General features: G+C 50.1%; 1 protein-coding gene across 2 annotated transcripts in view; it reads right to left on the minus strand.

Moving 5' to 3' along the window:
* The window catches only part of HUWE1 (HECT, UBA and WWE domain containing E3 ubiquitin protein ligase 1), a 1,800,886-nt gene that overhangs the window by 1,048,814 nt on the left and 730,292 nt on the right, over positions 1-21,780 (minus strand). For both annotated transcript variants that reach the window (XM_086940169.1, XM_086940170.1), the window contains one exon: positions 20,081-20,162. In XM_086940169.1, the coding sequence (XP_086796295.1) occupies positions 20,081-20,162 (82 nt within the window). The remainder of the gene's footprint in view (positions 1-20,080; positions 20,163-21,780) is intronic.

The raw sequence follows: 21,780 nt of genomic DNA on the forward strand, positions 1-21,780 counted from the left end.
AGTGTGCCCTGTCATATCTGGCCAGCAAGGCCTGTGCATTGGCTATTCTCCATGAGTTTGCTGCTTGAGCTGCTACTCGTTTGCCTGATGCTTCTAAAATCTTGGACTCCTTGTCAGGAGGAGGAGCCTCTCCAGTTGTTTGTGAATTAGCACGCTTTCGTGCGTTGGACACCACCAATGAGTCTAAAGGCAGTTGTCCCCTGATGTATGTAGGGTCTACTGGTGCAGCCTTATACTTCTTCTCTATTCTAGGGTTGATGACACGTGCTCTAGCAGTGTCTTTGAATATGTCATTTGCGTGCTTTAGGACGCCCTTGAACATGGGGAGAGTTTTGACACTTCTTTCTGATGTTGCTAGCATATCAAATAGAAAGTCCTCTTCTATCGCATCAGAATGCATGTCTACATTATGGTAGCTTGCTGCTCTGTCTAATAAGGAGTTAAAAGCCACTGTATCTTCTGTGGGTGATGGCTTAGCTGGGTATACAGTAGGGTCTGTAATGGGTAGAGCCCCCTCAGTGTCTGGCTCACCTCCACCACCCCATGGCTGTGTATTGGGGTCTACATATGGGTTTTGGGGATATCCAAAACCCACATCTGCATCCTGATCTTCATCTAGGTTGTAGTCAGAGCGTGCAGGTGAGTATGGTGCACATGGAGTAGCAGGCATAGCTGGAGAAATAGGTTGGAAAAGAATAGGAGAGGTAGCACAGTCTTCTTTTTGAGTGGAATTTTGGAAAAGTCTTCAGTAGGCACTTGTCTTTTCTTTCTTCTATAAACAGTCACTTTCCCAAGTATTTGGGTCAATATATAGTTTTGACTGATCTTCTGTGGAGGGGTCTGGATGGATGATCTCCTCTTCCACAGTCTTTGGTCTTGGCACCGTAGTTTTTGGTTTGACTTTCTTCGGTTCGATGCCTTTAAACGGTTCGACCGCTTTTGGTGCTTGGATCTGTTTTAGGCTTTCCGACAGGTTTTGTCGGTCCGACGTCTTTTACAGGTTGCACCACTGTTTTCGGACAGAGCGGTTCCGTCGGTTCTATAATTTGTTTAGGTGGTAAAGGTGTCTACGGAGCCTGCGGCTTTGGCTCGATGCCCCTGTTTGGATCGATGGGCTTCGGCTCGACCGATTTGGTATGGCCTACCTTAGATTTCGGTCTGACGACCACCTTGGGCGTAGCCCTTTTGCCTTCGACAGGCTTCTTTCCTTTTTCGACAGTCGAACCAGATTTGCTCGAGTCGATGGGCCTTGGCTTTGAGGTCGATTCGACGGCCTTTGGCTTCGAAGGTGTATATGGAACGGTGGCCTTTTGGTCGGCGCCCTTTGGCTTTATCACCTTCGGTTCGACGACGTTCGGTCCGAAGACTGTTGTGTCGATGATTTCGGTTTTGATGGAACCGGCCTTGGATTACGTGTCTCAGAAGGCTCTTTTTGTATGTTCTTAGCCAGGCGGTATGGCGGGCTGTAGAACCAGTATTTTGATCTTGGATAAGGCCTGTTGGCGATGCCTCGACCTGAGTTTCTGATATCTGTGTCGTGCCTGTATGGGGCGGTGTACTCCCGGTTCGCCCCGCGTTGTCATCGGAGTCGTCTTCGACAGCTACGATATCTTGATCGTATACTTAGACATTGACGATTTGTTCTTAGTCGTTGATATAATATTCAGAGTCGTGCTTGGAGTATTGATCTACCTCTCGATCCGAGTCTTCAGCGTCAACTAGTTCTTCGTCGAAGATATTCTCGGGCTCTGGTGCCGACCTCTGCATTTCTTGCCTGTCTATTCCGGATCGTCTTTTTGGACCGGAACTGGGCACAAGCTAGGCAATTATCTTCATTATGATCTGAGATAAACATTTGTTGCACACGGGATGCTTATCTGAGTGCGGGAACTTCGAGTTGCACTGCAGGCAGTATTTGAATGGACTTCTTTCCATCGACCGTCGGTCCACGTGGCGTCGAGAAGGCTTAACGGGCCGATTCCACGACCGGAGTGCAAGCAAATGGTGAAGAAGGTTTTCGGTACCGATCAAGAATACCGACGAAGCTGAAGGCCTTATGGCCTTTAGAAAAGTTTGTCTTGATTCCGAACTTGGAGTGCTGGAAAGTACATCCGAACCCAATGGCGGAAAAAAACAATCTGAGGATGGAGAAGTTGCCCATGCGCACTGTAGTACGAGGGAGGAGCCACCTATCTCGTGATACTTCAAAGACTCTTCCAGGACAACAATGTCCTTCTCCAAGCTAACGACTGAGGGTATCGAGTTTCGCCTTCATCCTGCCCATTTCCTCATCTGTATGAGTGCCAGAGAGGAGCCGGAAAACTGGAGATTTAGGATTCTCTGTTGCGCATCCGGCTTCAGTGCTGTCAGCCTCAACAAGGAGGATCTCCTGGCGCAAACCCCATGGGCATATGAATGCGCAGATAGTGTAGCGCCGTCCGCTGCCGTGCTGATCACTTGGTTGGTATCAATGACCCCTCAGTGATGATCTCTTCAAAGTTCTTTTGATCCTCTTTTGGCAGCTTCTCTTTGAAGCGGTCCAAGGAGTCCCACAAGGCCCTGTCATAGCAACCTAATAAGGCTGCAGCACTGGAGACTTTTAATGATGAAGCTGCTGAGCTGCAAACCTTAAGTCCCCAAGAGTCCTGGGACCTGCTTTCTTTATCCGGGGGAACCGACGAAGAGGTAGCCACAGAATGAGTTTCCCTCGCTGCCGCAATAACAGAGTCCGCAGGTGGATCTGTCTTCAAGAAGACAGGGTCTGTGGAGGCCGGCTTGTATTTTTTCTGAATTCGAGCCGGTGCAGCCTTTATCACAGCTGGCACTAGGAAAACGTCCATCACGGGTTCCAGAAGCCCAGGAACTAGGGGAAGTAATGGACGAGATGCTGCTCTCTGATGCAGTCTCTCAAAGATCACTGTTGCCACCTGAGGGGTAGGTATCTCAATATTTAGCTTCTGAGCCCCTCTCTGAAGCACATCATGGTAGGTGTTGATGTCATCTATCGGAGACACTCTAGATAAAGGGCTGTCCGATAGGGTAGGGAAATAACCCCTCTTCGATGATCGGGTGGAAGACCACGATGGTGCCCTTCTCCTTCTGCGATGGGAACTAGGTCTTAATTCCAGTGACATGCCCGAGCGCTCCTCACGTCTGGGAGAACGCGATCTGTCCACTTCCTGCACCAATCTTTGTAAAGGTGGCCTATGGAGGGGACGTGCATATTCTTGCATCCGCTGTGTTGCTCCAGTATCCTTATTCCAGTGATGCAGGGGGAGGAGCCATCTTGGAGACAAGTGCACAGCAGGGGAAGCCTCCCTGTGCTGTGATGGAGTCCTATGATTAGGTCTGCTGGAACGCCTTTCTGGAGAGGCAGATCTCGTTGAAGGATGTCTGGAGGAATGAGAGTAAGAATGGTGTGACGTGGATTCTGTTACCAGAACCACCGATCCTTCTCTAGACCTCACTGAGGTAGGCATTGACGTCAGGCGTGCGCCTCTCGACGTCGACCCGGACCTCCTTCTCAACGTCGATCTTCAGTCTGTTGTTGGATCCGGTCTCGACAACGCTTCTCTACTCCTAGACATCAGAGCTCTTGCAGACGAAGCCTGAACATCCCTTCGTCTCGACGTTAAACGTTGATGAGCAGATGATGGCGGAGGGGTTTTGTTCCTAGACGCCGAACATAGTCGTGCAGATACAGATGAAGGGGCTCTACTCGACGCCGAATGTCGCCGTTTTGACGACGGAGGGCTCTTCTTCCTAGACGCCGATAGTCGTCGAGACGACAGCGAAGGGGTGCCGATCCTCAACGCCGATTGTCGCCGGGTTGACGACAGCGGAGGACTCCTGCCCCTCGACGCCGATTGACTGATGACAACGGAGGGGAGCCTGGCCTAGATGCCAAAAGTCGTGCTGACGGTGGGGGGCTTCTACTCCTAGACGCCGATAGTCGCCTGGTTGATGGCGGAGGCCTGATACTCCTCTACGCCGATCGTCACAGTTGACGATGGCGTGGGGTTTCTGTTCGACACCGATCGTCGCCGGGTTGACGACAGCGGAGGATCACGATTCTTCGACGTCGACTTACCTCGTCCAAGGATGTGCATGGTTTCATGCCCTAGAGAACAGCAGGCTCTCAACAGAGGGGTTTAGAAACATGTCTGGTGGTGGCAGCTGAAAGCAGCCTCTCAGCTTGGACACTAGAGGTAGGTTGTTTTCTTCAGGGAGAATCTGTAAGATGCCCACTGTGTGCATTCTTCATTAAATCCCACACTTGCATCAGTGTGGATTTAATGTGCTGAAAAGTTTGATATCAAACTTCTCAGCTTTCAGCGTAGCCTTTATGGTGCTGTGGAGTTCGTAATGACAAACTCTTTGCACCATATGCACAAGTTACTTACCTACGGTAACAATATATTGATAAGAAACAGTAGTTAGTATTAGATTCCTTACCTTAGAATACCACCAGGCGTCAGACTGGATCCGGAAACTTTTGCATAGCAGTACCCCTGCGCGTCGGTAGGAGTCGTCTGCGACTCCGCGTCCCTCGTCGGTGCCGCGATGATGTCGCCGGAGTAGTTAGACGCCGCCCTCGCGCGCTGACGTCAGTTCTTATACACAGCTTTTTCTGCGCCAGAAACGCAGAGCCATGATAAAAACAAACACTGGTGCCATGAAACTAGGGCCCTGAAAGGGGATGACTATCCCTAGATATCGGTTCGCAGAACAGGGAGGATGGGTGGGGCGGTAAGGAATCCAATACTAACTACTGTTTCTTACAGATATATCGTTAACAAAAGGTAAGTAACTTGTGCATCTGAAAGAAACAGGTTAGTATTAGATTCCTTACCTTAGATTAGATACCCCAGCAATACCAACCCCGGTGGTGGGTCTGCGAACCAATGATCACACCAGAAAGTCCTGGAGAACGGAACAGCCTAAAAAGCCATCTCTCCGGACTTGGCTGTCCAGGCAGTAGTGTCTTGCGAATGTGTGCAGCGATGCCCACGTAGCTGCCCGACAGATGTCCTGCAAGGAGACTCCTCGGCCCAGGTCAGTAGTAGCCGCTGTGGCCCGTGTGGAATGAGCACGAAGCCCTACAGGAGGCTCCTTTCGAGCCAAAGAGTAACAAGCCTTGATGCACAAGACGACCGATCGAGAAATGGTTTGTTTGTGCACCGCCCATCCCTGGAACTGGCGTGTGCAATCCAGATAGGAAAGCGCACGTTTTGGGTCCAGACGGTGGAGCCACCCTTCCTCTATCGAGGGATGCAGAGGTGGAAAGAAGGTGGGCAAAGGGATGAACTGCCCGATGTGGAAGGCTGTGACTACCTTGGGCAGGAAAGAGGGTTTGCGTCCGCAACACAACTTTGTCCGGATGGACAGTAAGGAAAGGAGGCTTAGAAGAAAGGGCCTGGAGCTCACTCACTCTCCTGGCAGAGGTGATGGCCACCAGGAAAGCAGTCTTCAGAGTAAGGAGGCGAAGAGGACAGTTATGAAGTGGCTCAAAGGAGCGCACATCAGAAAAGTTAGAACAAGGTTCAAGTCCCACTGCAGCATCACGAAAGGAACTGGAGGAAACATGAGTGAGGACTGTGAGAAGTTGGCCTGATATATAATGTTCACTATTCTAGTGAGCACTTTGTATCAGTCCAACCAACCCTTATTGATGATTGGTTGTAATTTAACCGTAGACCAGCTATCCTAGTAGCATGGACAAGAGCAGTCTTTAGGCTAGACTCTGAAGAGCATGTTAAGCCAGCTGTTATACCATCACATATACCCCTTGAACACCAAGTGAAAGGACACCACACAAGTTGTTATGAAAATAAAAGGATATTTATTTAGAACACAACAGCCCTGGTCCCTTTATGAGGACAGGGCGCTAAGCACAATACAAAGCTCTTAAGAAAATACTTTAAGTTGCACAATTTACACAAATGCCCGAGGGGCACGGAAAACCATATACTACAAAAGTGGAATGCGAAATACTAGCAGGTAAGTAACTAGTCTCAAAGGCTTTAGGATCGCTAGGACTGGACTACTGAACCTTCAGATTACGAGCAGGAGGCCTAGGGAGATCAGGTGCAGAGTGTGCACTCTCACACGGGATGAGGGACAAAGTCTATGGATGCTAGATTTCGTAAAGTTAGTATTATCGGACGAATCCGACCAGGTAGAGCTGAAACGAAAAAGGATCTGGACCCTTATTTATTTATTTATTTTCAGAGTTTTATATAGCGCGAACAAGATCTTTGCAGATATCAGAGCGCTTTACATAGACGGGTACATGAGGGAACAAAGTTAAATAGGTAGGTCGATAGTTCACACAGTACAGAAGGGAACATGAGGGAACAAAGTCAAATAAGTAAATCAGTAGATCATACAATACAAGTAATACAATTGGGTGGCTGCAAAGCAATCAAGTGGGTGATTAGATAGTTAAGCTATGCTGTAGCACCGAAATGCTCAGGTTACCTAGCCCAGGGGCTGCGGCTGCATAGGTCTGAAAAGACGTCGGGAATCCTCGTTGCAGTCTATGGAGCCTGAAAGAAGAAGTTGCTGGCAGGCGACCAGTGATTAAGTTCGATGTGATCCAAGTCTGGATCGATGATGGAGGATACCTGTAAGCAGAGGGGACCAAGTTCTGAATCACTAGCCAGTGATTAGATGGGCACCAGGATGGCACCGGATGGAGTCACCTCGACCAGGTGAGTGGGCTACGCTGGGCTCTGCAGTCTCTCGGACCAGGAGGAGTTGTCGGCGACCAGGATGGAGGTGCGAGCTGTCCCACGAAGGTATCTGCTGTCGACGTCGCTGGACCCAGGATTGGGGCAACAACTCTTGGCAAATGCAAGCCCACGCGGTGGACTCAAAATGGCGTCTGGAGTGGACCAGGAGGGTCCGGGGTGCTCCTCTGTTGGAGGGGAGCAAGGGCCAATCTGGAGCAACCAGACCAGCGATGAAGATGTCGGCGTTCGTCGTCAAGAGGGCCACAAGCCAGCAGGCAAGTGGCCGGACAACGCAGTGAGCAGCAAAGAGCAGAAGGGCCCCATGCAGATCTCGTGGATGCTGGGGGGCTGGACTTCGGTGCTGGAGCTGCTCAGGGTCAGGGCTTCTCGAACCCCAAAGCACTCACTCGAGGATCCCTCGGCGGTCGTGCTGGATAAGCTTAGTGCAGTTCTGAAGATGGCCGGTCGCTTGAGGTCTCGTCACACCCACAGATCTCAGCTGAGCTGACGATGTATGTAGAGGTCAGAGGTGCCAGGGAAGCCGGGTCTCGTCGTGCTGGTCTGTCTGATTCCGGAGGAAGGACGTGCAGCAAACCGCAGATTACTTAGGTGGTGCCCGCAGATGCAGGGTGACTACTCCTTAGTCACAAGGGAGAAATCTTGAGAAGAAGTCTTGAGTTCCTTTCGTAGAAAGTAGTTTCAGGATTCAAAGATGATCTAATCTGGAAGGGTCCCCGCTCCCACCTTTATACTAAAGAAAGGGGCTGGTACGAGACTAGGTCCTGCCCAAGGGTGGGACCAGGAAGGGGGGTGGTTACACCCCTCTCCAATGCCGGACTTTCCCCAGCTCCGGGGCTGGTGTGCCCCTGGAACTGGTTCTAGCCGGCCTATGCATAGTGAGCACCTGGGTGCCACTTGCAGTCACCTTCCTATTCAGCCCTGCCTACCCAGGATACACAAAACCCTGTCTGGGATGGTGCTAGCACCGCCCCTGACAGGAAACCCTTTGTCCAAGCTCTCCTCGCTGGAAGGACTCCCAGCAGCTGGAGGTCAGACTTGTGTCTGTGGTGGCAGCATCCATTTTGTGATGCTGAGGCTTGAGTTAACTTTAACCGGGGTTCAGTTACATACATGTCGTGTCCCTCTAGAAGGGTGGAATGCTAACCCCGTCGCCAGAATTGGCGAGGGGTTAGTATTCCAATTCGTATGACACCTTACTCGACATGTTTTGATAAAGCGATACCAAAGATAGCATATAACCGCGAGGATTATAATGCACTTAAGAGTATATGGTATGCGTTATCATGGAACAGCTATTAGGACTTGGTTCCGCAAGCTGCAAACGGGCTCAGCTCATGCCAGAGCACCATCTCACATGGTTCCAAGCACTCTGCCTTCAGGATTGTCAAGGCCTGCCATAGGAGTGACTGATAGGAATCCAGGTGTCCATTTTAGGGTTAGATTATAGGTATACTATATCTAAAGCAAAGGGTTATTACACCACCTTGCCCCAGCTGCCCTGGTAGGCTCTGGGTACACCCATGCCCTGAGTTACAGGGTCTGATAAGGTGGCCCAGTACCAATTGGTAAATGCACCTAAGGTACACGTGTCAATTTAGTGAGAGAACAGCTAGGCTGTGGGTCTGATTAGCGGGCCCACAGCCAGGGAAGTCGTAAACCAGTGAAGCAAAAGCAAAAATCTGGGGTGATCATAGGATTGCAGACCCTACTCTCCTACAATGCCCTTCAAAGACCTATTTACAACTGGGGACTTGAACAAAGAGGGCTGATCAGGGAGCCTTAAGAAGGCGTAAATAGCAGAGATGTAGCCTTTGATAGTGTGCAGAGCAGAGCCATGCTGGGCAAGAGAAAGAAGACAACCTCTGAAAGAGGGGCAGAAAGGGGATCCACAGTGTTAGACATGGGGTTACCAATTCTACAGGGGGTAGCATGGAGCGGAGCAGGCAGGCCAAACTTCAGAGGACCTGGGTTGTGCCTGCAGTAGTGAGTTGCCTGATTCCAGGCCAATAGGGGAAGTCAGGCTATGGAAGTTTAGCTGCAGATGGTCCTGCCTCATGTGTGATACCACTGTTCTTATCTTATCTAAACATTTACTTATAAAGCGCACTGTCAACCCAGTGTTTCATGGCGCTGCTCCAGCTTGGATTGTTACATCAGACCCTATTAGTAAGCTAGTCCAAACAGCCACGTCTTGAGGGCCTTTCGAAAGCCCAGAAGATTGGCGCAGCTTCTCATTGTTACCGGAAGAGAATTCTAGAAGGTGGGTGCCAAGTAAGAAAACCTGCAACCTCCGACCCGTTTGAGTTTTATAGTCGGAACAGATAGGAGATGAAGGTAAGAGGAGCGCAAATTGCGCCGAGAAACATGTTTGTTTATCATGGCCATGATGAATTTTGGGCTGTTGCCATGCAGTGCCTTGAAAGCGAGGCACTCTGTCTTAAATGCCGCACGTTGATCCACGGGGGGCCAGTGGAGCATGAGCAGCAAAGGCCAGGCAGAGTGCCATTTTTGCTGTTTATATATTAGTCTGGCTGCCTGGTTCTGCACCATTTGCAGCCGTTTCATTAAGTACTGAGGCAAGCCAATATAGAGGGAGTTTGCAAAGTCCAGGCGTGAGAGAACCAATGCTCACCACCTGGATCAGCGCCGAATAGGTCAGCAGATGAGCAATCTTCCTGATTTTGCGAAGCTGATAAAGTCTGGAGGAGACCACTGCGCCCACCTGTCCTTTCAGCGAGAGGTCTGCATTGATAATTACCCCTAGGCTTCTTATCGACAGGGATGGAACAGAAAGGACCCAGTTCGCTAGGCCAAAAGTGTGGACCCCAACAGTCGTCACTCCTCCCTGGCAGCACCGATTCCGTCTTACCAGATTGAGTTTCAGTTGGTTGCTGTCCATCCAGTGTTGGATATGTAGCATGGTGGTTTGGAATTCCACACCAGAGTTAGGACCGTCTAAGGGGAAGATCAACTGAAGGTCATCAGCATAATTAAAAACAGTCAAGTCAAGTCAAGTCAAAACATTTATATAGCGCACTACATACCCAGAGGGTTTCAAGGCGCTTAGGAAGGGGAGGAGGATTATTTGTCAAATATCCACGTTTTAAGCTGCTTTCTGAACGCTAGGTGATTCTGGGTGAGGCGAAGGTAAGCGGGGAGTGAGTTCCATGTTTTGGCAGCCAGGTATGAGAAGGATCTGCCTCCCATGGTGGTCTTGTTGATGCGAGGTACAGTGGCGAAGGCTTGGCTGGAAGAGCGAAGTTGGCGGGAGGGGGTGTAGAAGGACAGTCGAGAGTTGAGGCAATCTGGTCCGATGTCGTAGAGTGATTTGTGTGCGTGGGTAAGCAGTCGGAAAGTAATCCTCTTATTGACGGGTAGCCAGTGGAGGTCTTTAAGGTGACCAGAGATGTGTTCGTTGCGTGGGATGTCTAATATGAGCCTGGCTGAGGCGTTTTGGATTCGTTGTAGTTTCTTCTGGAGTTTAGCGGTGGTGCCTGCGTAGAGGGTGTTTCCGTAGTCCAGTCGGCTCGTGACTAGAGCGTGGGTGACTGTTTTCCTTGTTTTGGAGGGGATCCAGCGAAATGTTTTTCTGAGCATGCGAAGAATGTTAAAGCAGGAAGAGGATACGGCGCTGACTTGTCTGTTCATTGAGAGTGAAGAATCCAGGATGACGCCAAGGTTCCGTGCGTGGTCTGTCGGGATGGGTGCATTTCCGAGGGCTTCTGGCCACCAGGAGTCGTCCCATGCAGAGGGGGATTTACCTAAGATGAGGACTTCTGTTTTGTCTGAGTTCAGTTTCAGACGGCTTTGTTTCATCCATTCGGCGACTTCTTTCATTCCTTCGTGTAGGTTAGTTTTGGCGGTGCTGGGGTCCTTGGTGAGAGATAGGATCAGTTGAGTGTCATCCGCGTAAGAGATGATGTTGAGGTTGTGTTGGCGGGCTATGGCCGCGAGGGGGCTCATGTATACGTTGAAGAGGGTGGGACTGAGTGAGGATCCTTGTGGTACGCCGCAGATGATTTCAGAGGCCTCGGACTTGAATGGTGGGAGGCGGACTCTCTGGGTTCTTCCGGTGAGGAACGAGGTGATCCATTCCAGTGCCTTTCCTTGGATTCCGATGTTTCTGAGGCGTTGTAATAGGGTGCTGTGGCAGACTGTGTCGAAGGCTGCAGAGAGGTCGAGGAGGATGAGGGCGACTGTGTCTCCATTGTCCAGTAGAGTTCGAATGTCGTCTGTTGCTGCGATGAGGGCGGTCTCAGTGCTGTGTTTGGCTCGGAAGCCAGATTGTGAGGGGTCGAGTGATTTGTTGGCTTCGAGGAAGGCGGCGAGCTGGTTGTTGACAGCTTTCTCGATGACTTTGGCCGGGAATGGAAGAAGCGAGATGGGGCGGTAGTTTTTGAGTTCGGTGGGGTCTGCTGTTGGTTTTTCAGAAGGGCGGTGAGTTCAGCGTGTTTCCAGTCTTCTGGGAAGGTAGCGGAGTTGAAGGAGCAGTTGATGACGTCTCGGAGGTGCGGAGCTATGATGGAGTCTGCTTTGTTGAAGATGTGGTGAGGGCATGGGTCTGTGGGGGATCCAGAGAGGATGGAATTCATCAGGCGGATGGTGTCCTCAGTGGAGATTGGGTTCCAGGCGTTAAGGGTATTAACGGGGGGAAGATGGTCAGCTGATGGTAGGGTGGGTTGGCTTCCGGGTTGGTTGTCAAAGCTGTTGTGGATGTCAGCAATCTTGTTGTGGAAAAAAGAGGCTAGGGAATCGCAGAGGGTTTGAGAGGGGGTGATGTCGTTGGAGTTGGCCGAGGGGTTGGAAAATTCCTTGACGATGTTGAAAAGTTCCTTGCTGTTGTGGGCGTTGTTGTCAAGTCGATCTTTGAATGCTGTTTTCTTGGCTTTTCGGATCAGTTGGTGGTGAGTACGGATGGCGCTTTTGAAGGCGTCCTTGTTGCTGGTGGATGGGTCTTTTTTCCAGGCCTTTTCAAGGGAGCGGCACAGTTTCTTGGACTTCTTGAGGTCGTCGTTGAACCATGAGGCCTTCTTGATGCCAAGTTTGTGTTGACGTTTTTTCAGTGGTGCTAAGGTGTCGGCGGTGTTGGATAACCAAAGGGTGAGGTTGGAGGCGGCTTCGTTGGCGTTAGAAGAGAGGGCTGGGGAGGTTTGAAGGAGCGATGTGGAGATCTGCTCTGTGGTGATTTTGTTCCAGTTTCTTTGTAGAGTTGGTTGGAGGTGGATGATGGGTTTCGGCTTGTTGTAGGTGAAGTGAACGCAGCTGTGGTCAGTCCAGAGGAGATCCGTAGTGTGGCTGAAGGAGACATGGTTGCTGGAGGTGAAGATGGGGTCGAGAGTGTGACCTGCGATGTGGGTGGGGGAAGTGACCAGTTGTTTAAGTCCGAGGTTGGCGAGGTTGTCCAAGAGGGTGGCGGTGTTGCGGTCGTTGTTCTTTTCAAGGTGGAAGTTGAGGTCTCCCAGAAGGATGTAGTCTTTGGAGGGGAGCGCGTGTGGGGTGATGAAGTCCGTGATGTCTTCACTGAATTTTGCGCGTGGTCCTGGTGGTCTGTAGAGGAGGGTGCCTCTGAGTGTGGTCTTGGGGTCGATGTGGATCTGGAAGTGAAGGTGTTCGGAGTTGGCGAGGTTGGCATCAGAGCTGGTTGAGATGCGGATTGTTTTCTTATGGACGATAGCGATTCCAACTCCTGTATGGTCGGTGCGGTCCTTGCGTGTGATCTTATATTCATCAGGGATAGCAATGGCGATGTCAGGGGCGGAGGAAGCGTTCATCCATGTTTCCGTTAGGAAGGCGACGTCAGGAGAGATGGTGTCTAGTAGGTTCCAAAGGTCAATGGCGTGCCTGTGGACCGAGCGGGTGTTGAGAAGGATGCATTCTAGGTGGTTGGGGTCGGGAATCTGTGTTGTGGTCGTAGCGGAGATGTTGTCGGTGCCGCTAACGGTGACCTTCCGACTCTAAGGAATAGAGCAGAGGCCTCAGATAAAGATTAAACAATAATGGAGACAGGGATGAGCCCTGTGGTACCCCTCAAGCGTTGGTCACTGTTGGGGCAATAAGGGTGCCCAGTCGTACAGCTTGCGTTCTGCCAGTTAAGAAAAATGTAAGCCAATTGTAGGCAAAACTTTGGACGCCTGCTTGTTCCACACAGTTCAACAAGATGTTATGGACGAACGTGTCGAACGCTGCTGACAAATCCAAAAGCACCAAGGCCTGAGGAGTTCCCCTGTCCGAATTAGCTCTTAGAGTGTCCAGAACTACCGCCTCTATTGAGTGGGCCGATCGGAAGCACGCTTGATTTGGCTCCAGATATTCGGTTTGTTCCACAAAGCTAGATAGACATCTGCCCACATGTGCCTCCAGGATTTTAGACAGCCAGGGAAGAAGCGATATGGGCAGTAGTTGGCAGGAATAAGAGGATCTAACCCGGGTTTTTTCATAAGGGGAACTATTGTGGCAGCCTTAAAAGCAGGCGGTACTACCCCCCGATTAAGAGATGCATTCAAAAAAGGAAGAATGCTATGTGGCAGTGCTGTAAATATATCTTTCATAATGGCTGGAGGACAACAGTCATTTGGAGAGTCAGACTTAACCCAGACGAGTAAGTCAGGGAGGTTTTTGAGGTTTGAAGTCATAGTAACCGGGTTTCTAGAAACATCATTCTGGCATACTATGTTGGTCAAAGGAGAGATGCTCGATCTTATAGTTACAATTTGGTCCACGAAAAAATTGTTTAAGACAGCACACATCTATTGCGTGGGAGCATGGTTTGGAAGTATCCTCTCGTCACTACTAATCGTACCAACAATTTTAAATATTTCCTTGGTTCTGTTCGCATTAAGTATTCTAGCAGAGAAATATGTTGCTTTAGCGGTCAATATTGGCTTTTTATATTCTGTATGAGAAGACCAACTTAAGTCTGTCTGGAGTAAGATATCCGTGCCTCCATTTCCTTTCTAATTGAGCGATAATTTTTGTGACTTCAATTCGGCAGTGAACCATTTGTGAGCATTTTGGTGTCTAGTACGAGAAAATGGAATCGGGGTGGTGGGGGGGGGGGGTGCTCATCACTGGTCGATTTCAGCCATTCCGCGATGGCAGTTTCCATGGCGTCAACATTGAGTTAAAAGTGGGAAGAAGAGAGCCGGTAAGAGTGTGAATGAACTCTTGAGTTTCAAGAGTTCCCCACTTTCTTTTTAAACCTCCCCCAACCTTTGGTTGTGTCTGCCTGTTGCAGAGACTGAGCGTACAATCAATCAGGTGATGGTCCGACCATATACAAGGAGATTTCAAGGGTACTGATATTGACAGGTTGTGGGTCCAGTGTATGTCCTTTAATATGAGTCGGGGATGATACAATCTGGGTTAAGTTCAAGTTAGAATTCAAACAGTTCTACTGCTTGTGGTCCGCCGAGTGCGTCGTTAGCCCAGTAATTCAAATCCCCTATAAGTAAGACCCTGGAATGATTTGTCAAAGGGTTGGCCATTTGTTCGCTGAGTAAGAGTGGGAAGGATGGCATGGACTGAGGGGGGCGGTAAATCAGCACTAGTGCGATAGTTCCCGCAGTGGAATCTAGGGAAACTACCATATACTCTACTAATGCCGGTATTGCGTCCCCAGTGTTTTTATGTCACCGGGAGGTGCTTTTGGAGCCCCTATTCGGTTAACGCGGGTGCTTAGGTCACTGCGCCCCTACTCATGATTAGGTGAGCTAATGGGATGTGTGCTCTGCCATTGTTATGAGCACCGTGATTCCGGCCTCATGATGCCTGCCTAGGCTTGATATCAAAGTTGTTGCCTATGCAAATGTCATGCTAAAGTGATGCTCTTGCGCCTAATGTTCATGCCCCATGTTTTAAGCCTGCTTCGCCCTATGCCAGGTGTTGATGCTAGGTGCGTGAGGTTCTTTTTGCAGGAGGTGCTAACGCAAGTCCGGTTGTGTTCCTGCCTGTCTGATTTCACCCTTACAGCTTGCTTCTAGGTGATGCCAAGGATGAAGGCCTGAGTTTGCCCTGCAATACTGATTTTATGTTTTATGCATTTCCTGACATTCTTTCTATTTCAGCTGGACACTAATGGACTTCCTTAACCCTTCTTACTTCTCCCATTTTCCCTTGTAAATAATCCCCTTTGCATTCATTGCTCTGACGCCAGTTGGCGCCCCTTGTGATTACTGCTATTGTTGTCTTTTACCTTTGCAGGTTGGAGATACCAGAAGCAGTGTTGTCTCTTTTGTGGTGTGCCTGGTGTGTCGTCTGTGGGTACTGCGAGTCCGTTGTATCCAGCCCACACCGGATGGAGTACCGTGACGCATCTCGACCCTCCGGAAGGGCTTGGGCGAGTTTAGTCTGGGCCTCCTCCGGACATTGTGGCAGCACGTCCGCGACCATGTCCCACAGAGAGTGGGTATAACGGCCCAAGAGGCACGCAGTGTTAACAGACCGCAACCCCAAACTCAGGGAGGAGAACATTTTTTTGCCATACTGTTCGTACCTCTTGGATTCCCGATCGGGGGAGCCGTCCGGAATGCGGTCTGGGAGTTGGAGGCCTAGATGACCAGACTCTCGGGGGTGGGGTGGGTGGACAGGAAGCAAGGGTCGCCCGGAGCCAGGCGGTGGCGTCTGGCCACGTTCCTATCTACAGGGGCACCTGTAGCAGGCCTGGACCAGGTGCCCAAAAGAACGTCAGATAAGGCCTCATTAAACAGCAACAGAGGCTCCGAAGAGCTTGCTTGCGGTTTAAGGATATAAGTGAGGTGGTTAGTCCTCACGGTCGCGACGGAGAGTTCAAGGGATAAGGCCTTGGCCGCCCGCCGCGTCAACACCACACTATAGGCAGCTCCCTCCTCCGAAGCCACGGTAGGAGGGGAGACAAAACCAGTGTCTGGTGAGGTGTCCAGACCACAGGCGTCCCCTAGCTCACCTGCCCAGTCCAGATAAGGCTGGCACTCACGTGCCAGAGGGTGCTCAGACCACTCCCAATCCGCCTCGCCACCCATCTCCTGGTACTCTGGGTCAAATAATGGGGCCGATCTGAAGTAGAAATCTCCCATTGGTGTCTAGAGCGACGCCGCACCGGCGCCGGATCCAGATTGAGGGGAGGACCAGGAACGACGTCGTACTGGGGCGGCGCCAGGGGCGACACCCTGGGGGCCGGCGCGGTCGTGAGGTTGACCGGTGACGACCCGGCTCCGCAACCGGATCAGTCGGGGCCCTGCGGCGTCGGGACCGAAGTCGCCGACTGCGCCGGGACAGAAGCACCCGCCGCCTGCGCCGGGCCAAAGCACCTGACGGCGGCGGGGCCGAAGCACCAGACGGCGCCGAAGCACCCGGCCCGCTTGGGCTCCAAGTCAGGGCCGCTTGGCCCGAAGGCGCCACGGAACCCAAAGGAGGAGTGAGTGACCTCATGGCCGTGAGGAACGCCTCGATCTCCTCCGGCGTCGCGTGCTGCCCAGGGACCAGCGGGTATGGAGCAGGCCGCGAGGCCTGCGGCTCCGGCGGAGCCGCGTGGGCGTTGTCGCCCGAACCCCCGGGGGAGTCGGAAGACCAATGTCGCCTCTTCGACGTCTTGTGCCTCTTACCTGAGGACTTGGAGCTCGAGTGTGGTACCATTTACTAGGGTCTGACTTGTGGCATGAGATGTTAATTCGGTTTTGTTTTTTAAGGCAGGTTTTAGAGAAAGAATGTAGGCCCAGAATACCTGAATAGCAGGAACCCATAGCACACTCAGACAAATAACATCAGCAAAAAGTAGGGGCAACCATGCAGAAAGAGGGCACTCTCTCACAGCATACATTTCTTTTTCTATTTTTATTTTTATTTTATTTTATATGCTTATAAAGCGCCAGACTAGACCCCCGAAGGGGTATCTCCGCGCTATAACTGCAGATGGAGGTAAGAGTAACAATGTGTCCAGGGATAAAGTGACACTAATAGCTGGGAAACCGGTAGGTTTTTAGATTTTTTCTAAAGATCATATGGTTGGTGATTGACCTCAGTTCAAGCGGCAGTGAGTTCCATAGTGTGGGTCCAGTGTGGGCCAGTGCACGGCCACCTTGTCTGGTGTTCTTGATTCTGGGTATTTTAAGTAATTGCTGGTTACTGGAACGCAAAGAGCGTCCTGGGATGTAAGGCTGAAAGATGTCAATGAAATACTTAGGGCCCATCCCCGTTAGGCTCTTGTGTATGGTACAAAGAGTCTTGAACTGAACTCGCTTCTTCACTGGAAGCCAGTGAAGCTGAGACAGTAGGGGGCAGGATGGTGTCCTGGGTGGAACATTCATGACGATCCTTGCGGCAGTGTTTTGAATGACCTGCAATTTCTTGAGTTGCTCCTCGTTGGCTCCATGGAGCAATCCATTGCAGTAGTCAACCCTACTGATAACAAGCGCCTGCACCAGAGTTTTTCTGTGGTGATCCGGGAGATAGGGGAAAACACGTCTTAACATCCCTATAGCCCGGAAACAGGTGCCGGCAACTTGATTGACGTGGTCCTTGAAAGTAAGTTGTTGGTCAAATAATACTCCCAAGTTTCTGACCTTACTTTTGGGGGTGGGGACAGGACCCAGTTCTTGAGGCCACCAATCTGATGACCAGTGTGTCATCGCTTGACCGAACAACATAACTTCGGTTTTCCCGACATTACACTGCAGACAGTTTGATGACATCCAGTCTGCAATGGCTCTCATGCCATCTGCAAATGATCTTTTTACTGCAGGCGTAAGATTTTTAAAGGGAAAAAGGAGTTGGGTGTCGTCAGCGTACGACACGGGGGTGAACCCGAAAGATCTTGCTAGGATGGCAAGGGGGGCCACATATATGTTGAAAAGTGTGGGGCTCAGACAGGAGCCCTGTGGCACCCCCTTATTGAGCTCCCTGTGGGTGGATATATGGGAGCCCTGCCTAACCTCTTGAGAACGCCCGGACAGGAAACTCTCCAACCATGTCAAAGCCTCTCCCTCTATTCCCACCTCCTTTAGGCGATTGAGAAGCACCTTGTGAGACACCGTATCAAAAGCGGCGGAAAGATCCAGCAGCACCAGAATCATAGAGCAACCATCATCCAGTGCCATTTTGATGTTATTGGTCACTGTTTGAAGTGCTGATTCTGTGCTGTGGTTCGGCCTGAACCCAGATTGAGAATGGTCCAGGCCTTCCGTCGCTTCCAGATGTTGGGAAAGATAGGAGTTCACGTGCTTCTCCGTGATCTTGCCCAAGTAGGGTAGGAGAGAGATGGGACGTAGGTTGGATAGGTCTGTCCAGGGAGATGATGCCTTTTTTCTTATCGGGTTCACCACTGCCTTTTTCCAATCTACCGGGACCTGGCCTGTCCTAAGGGAGATGTTGACCATTTCAAGTATATGGGGACCTAATAAAGGGATCAAAGGGCCAACCATTTTAGCTGGAACAAGGTCATTGGGGGATCCTGTTTTTATATGGTTACAGAGAGTAAAAAGCTCTGTATGCGTAATGAGAGGGAAAGACGTCAAAGAAAGTTTGTCTGTAGTGGCAATCGTGGTGGGGCAGAGTTTAGTTTTATTTTTGCTGATATTGTTGGCAGCTACTATTTTTTCATAGATGATGTTGATTTTATCCTCCAAAAACAACGAGACTTTGTCGCACAAATCCTGCGAGAAGTCATCTGAGCTTTCACAAGCCGTAGGCTTTATAAAGTTTTGGAGAATGTTAAAGAGTTCCTTAGGGCTGTTGCCTGCTTCTGCTATTTGTTGTGTTAATTGTTGTTTTCTTGCCAACTTTATATTTTTATAGTATTCTGATTGAGCTTTTAGAAAGATCAATCGGCTGTTTTCATTTTTAGTTTTTCTCCAGGCTTTCTCAGTACGTCTGCATTTTTGTTTCTCTGCTCTCAGTTCCTTTGTATACCATTTTTCTTGTTTTGACACTGGATGTTGTTTGTGTCTTTTTAGGGGAGCTATAGTGTCGATGGCTTTTTTGATAGATTCATTCAGCTTGGCTAAAGCAATGTCTGCTGTATCAGATTCCAGAAAGTTGGGATCTGTCCATGCTTCTTGAGCTGTGTTAGCATTGACTTTATGCCATTGACGTCTCCAGGAGGGGGGGGAAGGGGCGTTCTTTATGGGTCTCGCAGGGGTTGGTAGCGTGAATTCCAACAAAGAATGATCTGTCCACGATATACTTGAAGCCAGGGAACAGTTTATTTTGGTGGAATTGGAGAAAATGAGATCAAGCATGTGTCCTCCTATATGAGTAGGTCCATGATTTTTTAATTCCAAGCCCAGATTCGATAGATCTGTGATTAGAGCCGTGGAATCGGTCAACATTGGCTGATCTACATGTATATTAAAATCACCTAGAAGCAAAAAATCTTCTTTAGATTTTATATGTGGGGCTAAAATTTCTTGAAGAGTGAGTGCAAAATTAGGATCTGCTCCCGGGGGTCGATAAACCAAAGCACCTTTCCAGGTGAAGTGATTAGTTAAGTGAATTTTAAAAAGCAAAATTTCTAGTTGTGAGTTTGAGTGTTGTTCAATGATAGTACATTGTATATTGTCCTTATATATAATTGCCAAACCACCTCCGGTTTTAATATCTCTGTCTAGGTGTTTGATCTTATACCCAGAGGGAATCCCCATTGCAATGGCTGTGACTGTATGGGGTTTCAGCCAGGTTTCCACAAGGAAACATATGTCTGGTTGGATGGAGTGTATTAGGTCCCAGACCTGATGTTGGTGTTTAGGTAAGGAACGTACATTTAGGAGAAAGCTTTTCAAACCCATAATAGAAATATTGGAATCTGGGGGGGGCGCATTGTTGTTAGATAGGCGTCGACACAGAGGACAAGAGTAGGCATCCTCAATGCGAAGCCAGGGTATGACTGTACTACAGCATGTAGGTGGTCTAAGACTACGTAAAGTGAGGGCTGAGTAAAAGAGGGATTGGGTACCCTTACCAGTGAATGTTTGAGGGAAGGGACCAGGGTCCATCGCCCCTCGCCCCGTCCTGTCACGGACGGGCGCAGACGGGCTTTTCTTCGGCGCTTCTTAGGCGCGCTCGAAGGCGCCCCCTGCGCGCAACCGCTGCGCGCTTATGGGAAGGGCGTGGCTAAATAGCCCGGAGTGAGGTAGCCACTAGAGCGCTAACCTCAGCTCCGGCTAAACCGGAAGTGCAGCCTGGCTCTTGCCTGTCCGCCCTCCGCACAACGGCACTGCTTGCCGAGTTCTCTTATAAAGTGCTGCACTATCCTACTAACATGCAATGCTATTCAGATATTATCTACATCAATAAAGATCTCATGATGTATATTCTACGTTTCTTATGCACATTACAATTGGCCGGCTATAACATACCTTGTTCATCTGAGATCTTCTCTTTGATGATATGGACATCTTCTCATAGAAATCAATCAGCAGCAACACTGGAGTGATCCATCTAGGATAGAATACAAACATCACCACAATGAGACCCACAGCAACGGATCTCAGAACTGTACAGCTAAAAGCAGAGCATGATTCCAATCATACGAAGATGACACTTTAAAGGTAGATTCAAAGTACAAGATAGATCAAGAGTGTTAGACCTAGGGTATCCTAGACTACATAGGGTAGCCTGGCACAGTAGTAGACACAGCTAAACTCAAGGCGTTGGTTAAGTGCTTACAAGACCCACTCACAGTAACCCAGTGATTAACCACTAAAATAAAAGACACAACACCAATCTTAGGAAAATACCAGTACCTTTTATAAAAATAATATACTTTCTTGTTCTTGTTTTAAATAAAAACAGTACACAAATAATTTACACAGTTCTCATAGCTCTCAAGTCACATCCAATACTTTTCCTAGTCAGTAAATAAGAATCAAAGGTACATTACAGTTGGGATTAATTATAGTTAACTCTACCAGTCTTCTCCTTCAATCACTGGTTACATAAAGGTAAATTCACATTATAGAGGCAATGTGCCACTCGGCATGTACATTACCCTCTCCACCCAGACTTCAGAACAGCTCAATAGGTTATGACACAATGCTCAATACTAATCACCCACAGCACCAACCTCGCTCAGTGTTACCCCTTGCAGTTGATCTAAATCAGGCTCCACAATTTCCCCCTGTGGATTTCCTCCACCACCACTGGGAGTTTATAGCTGACCCTTCTCTCACATGGAGGTAGCACCAACTCTGGAAAGAACTCTCCACTCACTCCTTCTTGAAGAATTGTTCCCCTCCCCTTCAGGTGACACTCCTTACTTGTGCAGAGTTATCTGCGTGGTCCAGGGGAAGAACCTGCTTCACAGGGTCAGGGGGGAACTCAGCACTGATGTCAAACACCAGCCACTCGGTACACTTTCCTCTCCTCTCCCGCTCGCGCTGTATTTACTGTTAGCGCTCAAGCGGGGAGAGAGATCACAACAGATGATTGGCGGCTGGGCTCCTCTCACTCGCCTTTCAGTGGAGCGCTTGAGCTGAACAGTGGATTTAGCGCTGCCTCAGCGGCTAGGGAAACTCCCGGCGCCTCCTCACGCAATCGCCGATGAGCGCGCTGTTCTCCCGGGCATGCGCGTAGCTCTCCTACAACTCCGCCTCCGGCCTCACGAGTCGCGCTGTTCCTCGGAGCCTGCGCGATCCTAGCCGGACACCTCGCCTCACAGGACAGACGCTGCACTCCTGGGCCTGCCCGAACCTAGGCCCCTCCTGCCTTCAGTAGCGGACGCGCTGGGGACATGCGCGGAAGCGCTTCCTTACTTTCACTGACGCGGCCGGTGCCCCCGGGGTCCTGCAGACGGCCAACACAGCGCCGCTCCCCACACGCAGTCACTTCCCTCACCTGGCTCCAGGGAAAGTATACTCCTGAGCGGCGCACTCGCTCCCCAGGTCGATATGGTGCCACAGACACCCGTCTTCACCACAGCACATCCAGTGAACTCCAGCCACGACACGGGGCTCACACTGCTCTACAACACTGGTATGTGCAGCGCTGGGAATTGGAAGTTAGGGATACCCTCTGATAAGAGCGTTCTGACAGGGTTCACTGGGGCTCAGATTTAGAA

The sequence above is a fragment of the Lissotriton vulgaris genome, chromosome 10 (genome assembly GCF_964263255.1).
Source record: "Lissotriton vulgaris chromosome 10, aLisVul1.2, whole genome shotgun sequence".
NCBI classification, from domain to species: domain Eukaryota; kingdom Metazoa; phylum Chordata; class Amphibia; order Caudata; family Salamandridae; genus Lissotriton; species Lissotriton vulgaris.